Source organism: Rhinichthys klamathensis, unplaced genomic scaffold (genome assembly GCF_029890125.1).
Source record: "Rhinichthys klamathensis goyatoka isolate OS25496 unplaced genomic scaffold, OSU_Roscu_1.1 h1tg000271l_1, whole genome shotgun sequence".
In the NCBI taxonomy this organism is placed as follows: domain Eukaryota; kingdom Metazoa; phylum Chordata; class Actinopteri; order Cypriniformes; family Leuciscidae; genus Rhinichthys; species Rhinichthys klamathensis.
The window spans coordinates 937451-953375 of NW_026606791.1; the positions used below are offsets into that span (position 1 = coordinate 937451).

At 38.6% G+C, this 15925-nt stretch overlaps 1 protein-coding gene across 6 annotated transcripts in view; it reads right to left on the reverse strand.

The window, feature by feature from the left end:
• ubap2l (ubiquitin associated protein 2-like) overlaps nucleotides 1–15511 on the reverse strand; it is a 31047-nt gene extending 15536 nt beyond the window's left edge. For 3 of the 6 annotated variants that reach the window (XM_056268322.1, XM_056268323.1, XM_056268319.1), the window contains exons 1-12: nucleotides 15246–15420; nucleotides 13523–13660; nucleotides 10499–10576; nucleotides 9228–9338; nucleotides 6928–7102; nucleotides 6080–6175; nucleotides 4911–4956; nucleotides 1664–1708; nucleotides 1215–1321; nucleotides 1005–1064; nucleotides 865–917; nucleotides 697–782 (exon numbers count right to left, since the gene is read on the reverse strand). In XM_056268322.1, coding sequence (XP_056124297.1) covers nucleotides 697–782; nucleotides 865–917; nucleotides 1005–1064; nucleotides 1215–1321; nucleotides 1664–1708; nucleotides 4911–4956; nucleotides 6080–6175; nucleotides 6928–7102; nucleotides 9228–9338; nucleotides 10499–10576; nucleotides 13523–13618 — 953 coding nt within the window. In that variant the 5' untranslated portion in view covers nucleotides 13619–13660; nucleotides 15246–15420. The other 3 variants (XM_056268324.1, XM_056268321.1, XM_056268320.1) reach the window with 2 other exon arrangements.
• Nucleotides 15512–15925: the final 414 nt, after the last annotated feature.

Here is a 15925-nt window from a genome sequence, read left to right on the forward strand (position 1 = left end):
GAACGTCAAACATGCTTACATCAATAAGGTTATCATAATGCTATGACTGCAGCAGAACATCAGGAAAATGTACACATCTGTGACGGCATATTAGTGTGGTTTTGAGTGTTGAAATTGCATTCCTTCAAGCTGAAATTTACTCTGAACAGTAATGTGTTTGTCACAACATTTGAAAAAGTTTGGGGTCCGTAATTGGACTAGGATGCAAAGATCCATTAATTGATCAAGTGACAGAACAGACATTTACATTGTTGTTAAAAAAAAAAAAAAAGCGCTGTAATTTTGAACTTTCTATTCAAAGAATCTGAAAAATTTCAGATGTTTCCACAAAAACATTAAGCAGCACAACAGTTTTTAACAAATGTTTCTTGAGCACCAAATCAGCACTTTAAAATGATTTCTGAAAGATCATGTGATACTGAAGACTGAGCTGTATTTTTAGCAGCCATTAGTCCAGTCACATGAATTAAATATAATTACAATTTAAAATTGAAATATTTTTAAATGAACTTCACAATATTGCTGTTTTTACTGTATTTTGAACAAATAAATGTCGCCTCTGTAGAAAAAGACTTAAAGACTTTGTGTAGGCAGATAAATAACAGGCCAAAATTATTCTACATGGTAACTGAAAAGTTCACAGATGCCGTTGATCAATTAAATCCATAACGTTTCCTTAAAAAGCAACCGGCATACCTCTGTCCAGCTGTAATGGTGACATTCTCCTGTGGAATGGGCATGGACGCCACACTGGAGGCAGTGAATATCTTGGTCTCTGACAGCTAGACAGAAGAGAACAAGAATTAAGATTCACTCAGAGACCAACAACCTACTTTTCCATTTTAAGACTGTAGAAATACTCACATCCTCATTCCAGTCCTCCGTGCCCCACTCTTCCGTTGCAGTTCTCCAAGCACCTGTTACACAGACACTCAGCTCACTTACAATGACAACAGGTGAACAAATCCTTTACAAAATAGTCTGTACAAGCCATTAAGACTCACCAGGGGCGGAGTCAAACTTGCGAGGATAGTTTGTTCCCTCTCCACCTGTAAACTCAAGCCCTGCGGAAACAGAGTTGTGTCAGAACAGCACCTCAGTCCGTTAAAAAAGCATTTGTAATAGAATGTTCAGTGTACTTCAGCCTGAATACATGCCAACACTGATGGGAACTGGATGAGGGGTTTACAAAAGACACTTAAGGCATCACTCACGGTTTCCATCCTCAGGTTCCAGGTTGCCTGTGTTACTCCAAGTGCTTCCACTTGTGTAGCTCTCATCTGTTTGGGCTGGCTCAGTGTAGTCCGCTGGGTTGAACGTACTAAAAAACAAGTTAAAATTTTGTTTTTGAGCAAACATTGAAGTTATTTCTTGCTTCCCTCATTCACTCAGTGCCCATCAGTAAACAAAGTGAAAAATCACTCCAACAATTCCACTATGACCTTAAAAAAAGCCACTCCTTTGTCGTAATGTGCTGATTGCAATTATACCAAAGAAACAAATGGGCTTTCCAATGATTTTCAAACTCTGAAACCAACCCGATGGAAGCTAAACATATCAAGCTCAAATTCAGATGCATTCTTCAGTAACCAACTAATCGCTAATAAACCCTTTGATCCTACACAAACAAAAACCAACACGCTAATAAATTTATTTAACTCACCTCTCATCTCCTGACAAATCATATCTGGGGCCCTTATCAATCTGGCTTTAGGGAGAAACAACAAGGAGAATTACAAGCATCTCAACACAGGCAGAAAGACGAGGGTGCATGGTGTGAACAGTGTGCTTGTGTGTGCGCACGAGAGAGAGCGATGGCAACCGTCATGCTTGCGTCCATTACCGGTCAAACCACCACACCTGCTCTATAGGCGTAAAAGCTTTAGAATGAAACACCTAAGCTAGTGGGGTGTGACTTACAAACTCATACAAGGCTAAACTTGTACTTGGAGGTCCAGAATTGAAAACCAAACATGCAAACTCCAAACGCACACTTCAAACCAAACAAGCGAAAGGCACCAGTTAAGAAGCCTGAAGGAAACTATTAGAGTGACCACAAATGGCCTTGACAGAATCAGAAAATCAGTCCAGGGCATGACATGGCGTAGATGGGATATCAGCACTTCTAGACTACTGGATGTTACAGTTTCACCATGTAAAAAAAATTAAAAAAAAATAGCCAAACTAGATGCTAAAGTTGACATTGAAATTCAGAGATTTTTAAAAAGCATGAAAGACATTGAACACATTCAATACTCGGTGCCACTTAAGATATTACAATGCATCTTTTTTGCTTTTAGGGCTGGGCAACACAAACAAATCTGCATCTTCACATATATAGAGAAATTAAACTACTGAAAAAAATAACTATTGTAAATGTATTATTTTAACATTATATTGCAATAAAACTACAATCAATACTAAAATTATTTAAAATTAATCAACCATATCTGCTCAAGCATTTGTTCAATGAGGCTTCTCTTCTTAGTGGAGCATGAGGGTTTTATTTGGAAAAACTGTGATAGCGATGCATTTGTCAGTTATAGTCACTAAATGGCCAATGCAGATACATTACCGTTCAAAAGTTTAGGGTTGTAAAAGTTGAATGTTACTAATTGTTCTATAGTTACTATTGTTACTTTTTGTTAAGATTAAATACAGGTAGGTAGTAGAACATAAAGGCTATTTGGTAAGAGGAAAGCATGGCTTTTGAGAATTTTTGTTTTTACATTACCGTTCAAAAGTTTAGGGTTGTAAAAGTTGAATGTTACTAATTGTTCTATAGTTACTACTGTAACTTTTTGTTAAGATTAAATACAGGTAGGTAGTAGAACATAAAGGCTATTTGGTAAGAGGAAAGCATGGCTTCCCTCTGGTACCCTTACTGATGTCCTGATTGGGAAACGTACCATATTATGCTCAAAGTAAGGTCCCTTTTTTTGTACATTAACAGAGTGGCTATAGAAATCGTATTTCATTGTTTTTGAAGTTTATACTAATGTTTGTTAATATTTTGTTTTTAGAAGGACTCCTTTTACCTACCCTCTTTAGTTGTACCACATTTGCTACCGCATGGTATTTGGTGGAAATAGAAAGGACTCTGTGCCAATCATTGTATCGTATTGCCTTTTTTCTGCTCGTTTCTTGAATTGCTGTGTGGATATTGAATCTGGTTTGGACACTTAACAGTGTTAAACTAATCTACATTGTCCATAGGTGAAAGAAGAAACATTGTAGACGGTGTCATAAGCATCCCAACATTCATTGCATGCAACATTTCAGGCTCTTATCATAACCATTAATTTTGTATTTATATTATATATAAATTTAGGTCATTTGTACATTTACACTATGTGACTTTGCTTTGAGTTTATTATTGTGCATTTCGTTGTTTTTTATTTCCATAATATATCTCTTAAGAAAATCAGTTTTCTTGTCTATTGTTTTCTTGACCTCAACCAGTTTAATGGTTGTGAGAAGTTAGTATGTTAGATCCCTCCCAAAAAGACTTTAAATATTGTTGTGGAAACTGCAATACATTTTTTCAGGATTCCTTGATGGATTCCTTTTGAAAGCTCAAAAGATTTTTTTTTGTAACATTACAAATGTCTTTATCAATTAAATTCATGCATCCTTGCTAAATAAATCTATTACATTTCTTGATGATATCTTACTGACCCCATACTTTTGAACGGTATTGTAATACTTCACCCCTAAGGTAATTCACTCAATATAATTGGTTTTTGCTACATGTTTAATGGAAGTGATGGTGTATATAAGAACATGTGAGGGCTTAGTAGAGCTTCACTTCCACATCATGTAACAACCTTGTCCATTTTTTCTCTAAATATGAAGTGACCGCCATAGAAATTCCATACCCTGAGGTGGCGTTTTGCATAAACGTGATAATTCAAAATTTTCAAAGGTTGACCTTTCTATCGCCCACCCTAGTTGCCATGAAACAATTTAATGAACGCTGTAAATCAACAAGTCTAAAAGGGCATAGCACCAAAAAGCAGCAAATAAACCCACAATAGCTCTTAAGCCTCGTTCAGACAGTCAGTCCAAATCCGTTTTTTTGTGCGTATCCGATTGAAATACGATCAGATCTAGCAAGTGTGAACAGCGAAAAATCACATGAAATGAGTCCGTACAAGTCCGTTTCGAGGTACATTCATGTGGTTTGAAATCATTAAAATCGCATTTCTGGAAATCCGTGTCAGTCTGACTGCTCTGATCGGATTTAGCGCGGTTTACGTGACTTGCATTGCAAAGTGCAGGACGAGCAGAAAGTGACAATATAACGGAGACATGTTTTGAACAGCATTAAAGTTTCTGCCACTGCCTCATAAGACGCAGTTGTCCAGCGCGGAGGCTACACATTGTCATGATGTAAATAAGACAACATCTGTATTGCAAACCCCTCCATGTTGCAGTTGTTGTTTTTGGCATATACCTACCAACGCAATGTCATTGCCATAGAAACCAATGCAGATATTCCAGAAAACTAGAGTGGCATTGGACACAAATCAGATCTGAACAATTGTGATAAACAATGTGGACATTAAATCCAATCAGATACACATATAATCGGATTTGGACTGACAGTGTAAACGTAGCCTTACTTACCTGGTTAAGCTTCTGCATGGAAAACACATTAAAAACTTTAATGTTTACAGACTATGAATGCACATACAGTCTAAAGATAAGCACACCAGCAGGCCTTAAACCCAGAAAAGCACTTTATGCTAAAAACCTGTGCCATACCTTTAACAGTTTTTGAAGCAAAGGTTGATCAATTTTATTAGCTAGCTGAATACCATCAGCGTTTCCCAGAACTTGTCATTCTGAGGGATCTTTAGTGTACATGCAAAAAGAGGAATGACCTGGATGGAGGCACACAAACTTACCCCATGCCCTGAGCTGAAAACCTCCCTCCTCGTCTTCCAGCTCCACCTGGAGGAGAGGAGGATAGTCAAACCAAAACACACCACCCTATTCATTTCTTAATCACTACTATGGCTGGGCGATATGGCCAAAAAGAATTATCACAATAAATTTCATATCAGTCAATAACAATAATTATCACAAAAAATGTCAAATCTTCAAATCTTTCAAGTTTAATGGCAGATTTTTTCTCCCAAGGGAAAGTTGTAGAAACCAGACCGTTAATTGTGGTTTTAAACTACTCTTTCTAGTCAGAACATGACAAACGCTTCACGTTTTTGAATTCTTTACTTTTCCAGTCATTTTCCCTTAAAATAAATATCCTAGTAGAAAAATAGTTATTTCTTCATTTCTGGATGTGCTAATGGTTGATATTGTTTCAAGTCATGAAACAGGTTTGTGTTGCCTGACTTTGATGGCATCTTTTTGCAGGGCAGGCTGCAATATTAATATTACATATTTTAGAAATGCACTTTTGACAGTAGCTTGAGTTAAGATATGGTAAATTTATGTTCGTTAACAAAAACAGTAACATCTGTAAAAATTGTAACAACCTCATATTTATATGGTAAAATGTATTAGTTATTAAAATTATCCATTGTTCTTCCATAGTAGCATACATTTAGATCATGCACCTCAATACCATGGTAAAATGTAGCTATATGTTTCTATGGTATTTGAATGAAAAACAGCCTAAATACATTTAGTATGGCGATTTGTAGATTGAAAAGCCTTCCGACTGTATCGCTGCGCAGTGTTTTTCCTGTTTGTCAGCGCGGTTTCATCTGGCTTTAAACTAGTTTACATCAGAGACATTTGTGCTCTTCACTGAATTCAAGCGCTTCTCACTGGATCTCACAGTGCTGTTTTGTGGTCGGGTGATAGACTGTTCAGCGAGTAAATGCATCTACTATAGTAACCTCGTGCTGCGCTGCCGTTTGAACTGAGCTGAGCGGATAAATGGTCTGTGTGGTGCAGTTCAAATGAGTGGCTCCGTTTCGTTACACTTTTGGTGCATTAAATATTATATCAAACATTTTTCATACCCATTATCGTTTTATCAAGGAAAATTGTATCGCAATAATTAACATTTTAGTTTATATCCCTAATCACAACTAATAGTAGTACTTGCCTCTTCCTCTGCCCCTTCCCCGACGGCCTCGCTCCATTCCTCTGCCAGCAACTCCACCTGCCTTGGCCCCATCTAACCCATTTTCCTGCCCACGGACTAAAGAGAGGGAACAAAGGATGAAATGAGTTGAGGAGAAATATACAAGAGAGAATTAATTTAAATCCGTCCCTTTAAGTCTCCATTAGTTCTTTTAAAACACACTCCTAAAAAGACAACTTGAAAGTTTAAGCTTTCCAGATGTCTCAACGCTGCTAAATGCATATACATCCATTTTGCTTGGACTTTATCCTTGATTATCCTTAAATACTTGCATTAATTTGGCATGCAAGCTTTATTTTGTTAAAGTTAAAAAACAGTACAATCATCAGAAAATTGCAGCTGCACAGAGCAACAAAGTGTTGGCAAACTTTCATACATTTTATGATTAGTTCTGGTGTTTAGGAATAATAGCATCTATTCTGCTTTCTCATTACCTGGGCAGTACCTTTGGTTTTTTCAAGTTTCGTAAAATGCGTTTACAAGACTTAAGTCAATCAAGTATATGAGCCTTATGTTGCTCTTAATCTCAGACTGAGGCTGAGAGAGAGTATCCGGTAGCAGCTCAAACTTTACTGTGGCACACACTATCCCTTCAGCACTATAGAGAGCAGTGATGGGTTTGTGGTGTGCTGCTGTCTGTCCTGAGACAGAGAAAAGGCTGACTACAGACTAATAAACGACAGTTAATGTTGCATCATTTAACAAAACACCTTGTTTAAAAGGAAAATAGTGTCATGAAGTCTTTCAGACTTAAAAAAAAAAAAGAGAGAGAAATATGGAGTGTCAACATAAGCGTTCTCTCCACTCACACTCTCGTCCGCGACTGGCTCCACGGCCCCTCCGCGGGGCCCCTCCTCTGCGACGTGCCACATCTCTTTCTCCTCCTCTATCTCGATTCTCCTTTCCTTCATCTCCTCCCTCTGTCTGTGTGCTTTCCTTCTGACCTGAAACTCCTTTTTTCTTCCCAACCATCTCCCAAGAGTCCTGCAAAGCAAAAGGAAAATTTAACATGGGAAAAAAGAAAGATTTGAGAAATGTGACACTTTGAATCCAGTCTAAATAATAATAATAAATTTTGATGGACAGTTTAAGGTTTAAGTTTTTGCATGAAAAGTTGGTAATGTGAAAGCTGTCATGCGGACTCAGGAGCACACCCCAACCAGAGACAACCTGTGGAAGGTGGTCTGAGTTCAGTAGCACTGAAACTGTGGCGCGATTCACGTGAATGTGAAAGCAATTCCGACTCAGGTGCGCAATTATTCAGGAAGTAAAACGTGCATGCGTTTTAGCTGATGACGACTTCATTAGTCAAACAAAATTGACGACAATTTACCTGGGATACGAGCGAGGGTGAGTGTGCAATGTAATCTGAGGGGCAAATGAATGGCTAGCAATCCGCCATCTCCTCAATTGAGTTCCTTTGCAAGCAGCCGAAAGCCGCCTTCTTGCAACACGCACACACAGTAGACGCAAGTGTCATTCACTCTGCTGCGCATAATTGCACCAAATTAATAAAACAATATAGAGAACCACATCCTGTTTTCTATCATGTTTGTGATGACAAGATGAAAACAAATGCCCCAGGGTTCGATAGAATCAAGTGAGTGTGAAACCAGACCAACGCTGTAGTAAAAGTGTTAGTTAAATTCAAATTTAATCATTTCCAGTAATTGAAATAAAACATATTACAAGAAAAACTTTGGCAACTAACTGAAATGTTTGAGTTGAAAAATTACTAAAACGGGGGGGAAAAAGGCAATATAGAAATATATTAAAACTAATTAAGCACAACAAATTACAAATGTAACCTAAAAATGAAAGGAGAGGTGAAAATAAGATATCAAAATATATATATATATATATATATATATATATATATATATATATATATATATATATATATATATATATATATATATATATATATACACACACTAACACTGGTTACAAAAAAAGACAAAGAAAAAAAATGTAGGCCATTTCATTTCTCTTACAAACACAAACCTTTCCACCTCTAAACTTAAAGGCACACTATGCAAGAATTGTACCTTGATATAACAGCTTCAAAGTCATTTCGGTGGTAAACAAACTCATAGTAGGGCGAATCATGCTGGTAATAAAGCTTGGCGGGGTCGCCGCTGGAAAAACCAGCAATGCAAGTTTGAGAGGAGCGCCCCCGACAAATCTCGCGAGAATCACGACTTACTTTACGGCAACGACGTCACACACACATCAACAACCACATATGAAGCACGAAGACACTTGCGCGCATTTCAGACGTGATACTTGACGATGGAAAAAGCAAAGAAAATGCGGTCGGAAGAGACTTGGAAAAGGAAAAGAGAATCTGACCGCGTGAGGAACCGGAAAAGAGTCCCTGATTCGCCCTCGCTATGTGTGTGCGTGTTGTGTGAGTGAGCGCGAGGGCGGGCGCGGCTGATGAGCTGATCAGCGCCAGCTGTTTTGAATGAGGATGTCCGATATATTGTTTGTTACCTCGTCCTGTCTTTGTCAGTTGGTTGTTGAGGCTACCAGGGTTCTACTCGCCGTGTTCTCCTGCATTCCACTCCTGTACCATGCAGTGGTTTCCTGAGATTTTCCCGGAGGAATTTCTACCTGTTCCTGCATCTGTGTCTGCCCACTGTGTCCCTGCGTTGCCGAGCCTGAGTCTTCTTCTGTCTGCTTCCATTTTGACCCACATGGATATCTACTATTGTGCTCAATAAATTACTGTTTACTCGCAACTGAATCCTTTGACTATTTCCTTGTGACAGTCCCACTCGGTCGGGCTTTCACTAGTTGGCGCGAGCTAAAAAGCAGCACTGGATTCAACCGCGATGCTGACCTGGCGATCTTGTTGATGGATTAAGTAGCCTAAATCTCTTATTTCTAAACTTGATTGCATTCTATGTTGTTGCGCTTGCTTGTAGTATGCCATTTTTTACGATGCTGTTCATTCATCCATTGTTGATAATTAGACCAGTCCAAAAATGTCCACATATGTCTAGATAGCTATTTACGACAGTGTAAGTGTTCCACAGCGACTATAGGGGTCACTGTTTGACTAAAACACAATTTCTGCATAATGTGCCTTTAAGCCTGAACTCACAGTGTCAGGGCTGCCCTCCAACAGGATGTTGATGGCTCTGTTGACGTCTCCATTGCAGTCGTGAAGCGCTATCATGGACTCGTCCTGATCCTTTCCTGTGATGTCAACCAGCTGGAAAAAAGAAAAGGAGCAATAAGCAGCATGTAAACTCTAGTGATGGGGAAAAAGATAAAAGCATAACAATATTTAGTGTGGGGATATTATATAGATATATGGACGCAGAGTATAAAGGCCTTTTTAAGCCCTGAATTTCAGCTTAGAATTGTGAGTATAGTGCATCATTTTACCCCAAGATCTGCACTTACAATGCAGGAAATAATTTGAAATCTTTCATTCAGACTGTAATTTCACAAACAGCGCAAGTAAATCTGTGCTACATCACTCTCTCTTTTAGACACGTGCATTGAGTGTAAACGAAGCGCCTTGTATATTTCTGAACACGGATTGCTCGGATAATGCTAAGTAAACATGTTAATTCGACAAGCAAATACCATCACACTTTATCTGCACTTCCAGCCAGTCATTGCACGCTGTGATTACAATCTGGCAGTGTAGATATGCCATTATATAGACAGAGTCCTTGTTCATTATCCATTAGATGAATATGAAGATGTGAAATAGACGGAGAACTTTATCTTATTAGATAAAAACATGTGGATAAAGCTTTTTTGGTAAGTTTTCTTTTAGGGGACATTTGCAGTTAAAATGTGTTATTTCAATACTCAGCATATTGCAAAACATTAAAAAAATCGCAATGTATAGTGGCTTGAGAAAGGTGATGTATCATAAGGATAAGGGGCCTCAGGGGATACTCACCCCTAGTAAACTCCACATGGGTGTTTGACTTAGCCCATATATTTTGAAGGCAACAAGAAAACAGAAGTGGCTGAGAGGACTGATGGAAACTATGAAGTGTCTGAGCCTTATGTTGCTCTCCAACTCAGAGTGAGACTGAGAGAGAGTATCCGGTAGCAGCTCAAACTTTACTTTTGCACATATGGTCCCCGTCAGAGCTATAACGAAAGCAGTGAGGGAACTTTTGTGTGCACGTGTCTGAAAAATGAAACTGCAGGTACAAGCGCATCAGAAATAGCCCAAGGAAAAATGAAGCTATATAAGAAGAAATAAGAAGCTACGGTCAAGCCATTTCCCCCCAAAAATATGATATGGCCTTTTTCTGTATTGCAGGGACCATTTCAAACTGGGATGGGGGTAAAAGCAGAACCTGCCAATATTTTCCTGTGAGCCTAACTGTTGAGATCCCTACTCACCTGTTTGACCTTCTCCTCAAAGTCTGCATCATTATGGTCCGAGATCATCTGCGCGAGTCGGATCTGCTCAGCAGTGGCCTGAATAAACAAAAAGGAGAAAATAGTTTAGTCTGATGGATGATTTAATGACAATTGCGAAACATTCAGCACTAATTATAAGTTCAAACATAAAACTGTCAATCATACATAATTACCTTTCATCTCAACACTTTTAAAAAAAATGTCATACCATCAAAATTAGTGTATAATGGTTAGCTTGTATTTTTTGCACTCGTTTAAGGATCAAATATGATCTCTATAAAATCAGCTGGCTTCTTGTATATATTCCAAAATGTTCAATCATAAAACTGTTGGCAATATGACATTGAAGCCTAAAGTAACAATTAAAGATGTTTTTTTAAAGAAAATGCAGCTTCTGTTCTTGGGCAGGTGAATTTTTAGACTCTGGATATTGATTTGGCAATCTTTTACAATCACATCATAACAGTCAAATTGTATAACAATCCATGTGCTTGAAGTGAGCTAGAATACAGCTAAGGAGAAATAGGTCAGGCATAGCATTTGCATGGGCATAGATTTGTGATTTATTCCTAGAGCCCCTAATTTAATTCAGAACATACTGAGTGATAGATGGCACTGACTCGGAGCATAAGCCTCAGTCTGATGGATGCCACGGATACTCATTTCCCACCAAAATGGTGCTGGTTCTCATGCCAAAGTTTATCCGTTGAAACGGCAAACTGCTCAAGAACATAACTGACTACATAACCTGCCCATAAATGTCACATCACAGATTTGGTCTTACTCTTTAGAACATATTTTAACATCCAAAAGCTAATTACAGTAGTCAACATTTGAAGTGGATCAAAACCTTTCAAAGTTATTAGGGCTGGCTGATATTAACTCGGTATTGTTTGGTTATATGGCAATATACGATATATATCTCTGTACTTTCTACGTTTTTTTTATTTGGATAAAGAAAATTGTACTTTCACTGCAGGAGCTCACACTGCGTCCTCAGCTATTTTTTCAGATGTGTACTGCTCGTATCAAACTACTGCATAGATATAAATTAGTGATGCACGATGATATCGGGACAACATCGGTATCGGCCGATAAAAGCTTAAAATGAGCATCATCGGCAGATATGAATATTTCTGCCGATGAGTCTTGCCGATAGGGTGGCGTATTTCCTATGCGCACGTGACGACCGTGAACGAAGCATGAGCGCCAGCAACTTAAACTTCCAACTAGGGGTGTGCTGTGCGTCTCACGGTTTTTGATCGTGGACGATTAAAATGTCTCCACTATCTGCTTTTGAAGAAAAATCATAGTATGGTGCATTCTATCAGTTCAATTCTGGCACCTTCATCTCAACATACTGTACAACGCGACGTACATTCACATCACATCACATGTAAACGCAGAGGTAGAGTTACACTCACGGGACACCGCAATTCACAAAAGTTCATTGTTTGCATGTGCGTCAAAGTCTTGCTAGGTAAACATGTCATTCACGTGCTGATGCGCTGTTCTAACATGCGCTGTTTTCTGAGCGCGTTACACCCGACGCTCACAGGAACTAAAAGCCTGTCACAGCGCCTGCATACTGGACTAATCTTTCGAGTCTTATTGCGCTAATACTGTCAAATACACACAAGGTTTACATAAACAAAGTTGGTTATGTCTAAAGTGAAAGCAAACAGAGAAAATCTGCTTGTCAAATGCGTGTATATTAGACGCGTCGCGTTACTCGCGTGCAGTTCTTAAAGAGACAGTAATAATATTCTGCCGCTTGTCTTTAAAGAGATACTGCACCCAGAAATAAAAATTCTGTCTATCTAATGTTGTTTCAAACCTGGATTCATTTCTTTCTTGTGCTTAAACATACTATGGAAGTCACTGAAGTACAGCAACTGTTTGGTTAGCCACATTCTTCCAAATAACTTTTATAATTTCAACAGAAGAAAGAAACTTGAGAGAGTAAATGACAATTTAAATTTTTGGGACAACTATCCCGTTAATGTTAATAAAACAACAAAACACAGAGGAAATCACTCACTGCTCTTGACTGAGAACATTAATAGAAGCTTTAATAAGCTTTTTTTGCACTTAAAAAAAATACAAATATATCGGTATCGGGCAAAATTAGTTTGAAAATATCGGCATATCGAATATCGGCCAAAATCCTATATCGTGCATCCCTAATATAAATGGTATTGCCTCATTCCATATTGTTAAAAAAAAAATACATTGATATATCGTACAAACTTAATATACCACCCAGCCCTAAAAGTTATACATGAATTTTAAACAATATCCGTTCTTGTCCAAGGACAACTTTGATGAACTTTTTTGATCCACTTCAAATGTTAACTACTTTAGTTTAGTACCTTAAGACCTCTCAAAAGTTATAAATCAATTCACTCATAAAACATCTGTAAACATTGAGTAATCTGGAAAATAAAAAGTGTCTGGAATTTACAAACCCAAGAGTTGAGATTAGGCACCTGAATCAACATTTAATGCTTAACTAGGCCTAGTTATTTTTGCTGCTATTCCTGTGGTCGGGTTAAAGGGGCTTTGAGGTGCAGCATTAGGAACCATAACTTAGGCTACCTCATCACTATGAACCGTTTATCACTTTTTAAAATTTAATACACATATGACGCTATACTTTGTGTTACATTACCTTGGCAGCAAATGACAAGAAAAAACATGAATTAACACTGCTGTGAGAGTTTTTCTCATACAACAGCGATGGCAAATTTTAAATCGTTCCCTTTTTCTCTATGCTGTAATCAATCTATTGATAATTGTTCCTCTTTTCAAAAGTCGTCAAACGCGATCAGATTTTCTCTTTTGCTATTGGAGCAAATGAAAATACAAAAATTATATTTGCAGTCGTCTCCCGTTCATCGCTAAAGAAGTTTACCCAACAATGACGACTTCTGCTTCTGAGAACCCCAGAAATGTGAAAAGGGTCATTTTATTATCATTAGAAAGTAATGTGTGTAATCATACCTGGGGCCTCTGCTTGTGCTGTGACTGGCTCTGTGTCTGACCCTGCGTCTGCTCCCAGTTGCCCCGGGCCCGGCTTCCGCCCACTGAAGTCATCATTTACAGTATATACAAATAACAGTATTTACAATGGAATAACGCCTTTAAAAGAGAAACAGATTGAAGATGTTATTAACAGCTCGCTAAAAATTAAAACATCACATGGTCCAAGCAAACCATCTTAACATAAAACATGGATGCAAACAAACATGATACACCTTGTGTAGCCATTTTGATTAGCCAAAACTGGAAGTAAACAACGTCACATGCCTGACCTGATGCTCTACCCATAAAACGACGGCACAACTTTCTCAAAACACCGACACAAATTCAATTCTGGGAATTTCGTATTGCGCAATTATTACACGTGAAAACAAAACGGTATATACACAAGTCAAGCAGCAACAGGTCAACTATGAACGCGCTTCCGGTGCTTAACATCCTCATTTTATCGATAGTTTAAAACCACGAGAGAGAGGAGGGGGGGAGAGAATCCACACCGCCAGATATTTCGACAAAATAACACCAAAAGCAATCCACCTGGTGCAAGTTATGCAATATTACATGTATGGTTATACCAAAAAGCACAGCAGCTCTGCGCATGAGGAAATGCAGGGCATGTGGCGGCCGAAAGAAACTGCGCACTTATAACGCGCACAGAATCAACCAGCGTGACAGAAACACGCGGGACCCGCCGCGGGAAATCAGACGGACGACGTGCGTGAACGGACAAAGCTCGAGAAAAAAAACTTAACGGCCTTTAAACAGAGCGAGGATATATCAGTCACACTGAGAGTATGTTGGAGACGTGAAAATCACACAGCCCATGGGTAACTTAAAGGTGAAGGCACATTGTCAACATCAAAGATGTGAAGGATTTCATTTTTTTTTCCACAATATACCATATAGTACATAAAAAAAATCCCAAACATAATTTGCTAGATATAACATGGAAATTGCTTAAGAATAGAAGCACTTAAAAGCCATTTGTTTCCATTCAAAGGCGCATAAAATCGCCTTGTGCATTAAAAAAAAGTAACGTTAGCCAATCAAGCTGTACAATAGGCATCCAACAGGTAAGTTAACCTACATTACCCGTGGTGCTTAGATCGACATCCTGGGAATCCTATATTGACTTACCGGTCAAGGAGTAAGCAAATTGTAATCTATTAAACTTAGTTAATAAAAAAAAAAATCTTCAGAGATGAGGGGCTATGATTGGTCCAGGCGATGGGCCTTGGAAAAGCAACTCGGTATAAACTCAAACAAGCAGATCCAACGATCCTATATGAACACACATACACACGGTTTTAATAGTCTTAAAGGGTTATTGGTGCGTCAAATAATAAATACAAGCTCTGCAAAATGGGTGGCTTCCGCTCTGACCGCGTATCGTATAATAACCTCATGGCCGGTTTTCGGGCATTATGCTGCCTGCTGCCCAAACATAAACTTTGCCGATGGCTATTCAAACTATTTAGTTTATCAACGTAAATGAGAGACTGGGCAAATCGTCCCCTAGATTAATCGACACGATAGTAATTTGCGTTTGTTTTAACTGGAAGGCACACGCCCCCCGGGGTGAGGCGCACTCTCGTCAGTTCACATGTGCACTCGACACCGAGGCTTCACCGAGGCCTACAGGCCCCAAAATGATAAAAAAAAAATGAACAGGCGAGGTACTAACCAAAGACCAGGCTGGACGTCAGAAATGTGAAGATAACGCCGACCGAAGGAGGCTTTAATATCGACCTCCTAATCAGGCGGAAAAAAACACGAACTCTTTCGCGTCCTAAATCGATTCCCCAATGCCGACAACAAGGCCGAACCGACTCGCGCAGACAATAAGCGAAAGACTCAAAATTTACCTGTTTCTCTTCCACACTGACACCCGGATCACCGCGTCACGTGGTTTATCACAGCCACTGCGGCTTCACTCGCAGAGCCCAACCACGTGACGACTACGTACGAATGCATATATAACAACTTAAACACAATTATGTAATATTTAATTTGTTACCCTTTAGTTGATGTTGGTTATCTTATTATGTGTCTTTGACTCTATATCACAAATACATGTAGGCCTATGGCATACAAATTCTTGTATTTACTTACAGTTTCCCCCAGTTTTACAGAAGGCTTAAGCATAAGTCCCAACTGTTTTAACCTGAAGCAGCTTATATGTCAATGCCATTGTTTTTATTATAAAAGCTACTTAAATGACTTAATTTAACTAAGGCTTAATCCTGGCTTAATCTGTGAAACCAGGCCATAATGTGTTTAAAACTAGCTAGGCCTACTTGTAAGTTAACACTAGGTTACATTTAGATACATGGTTTAGTAACTAATGCTTTTTAAAATGGGATA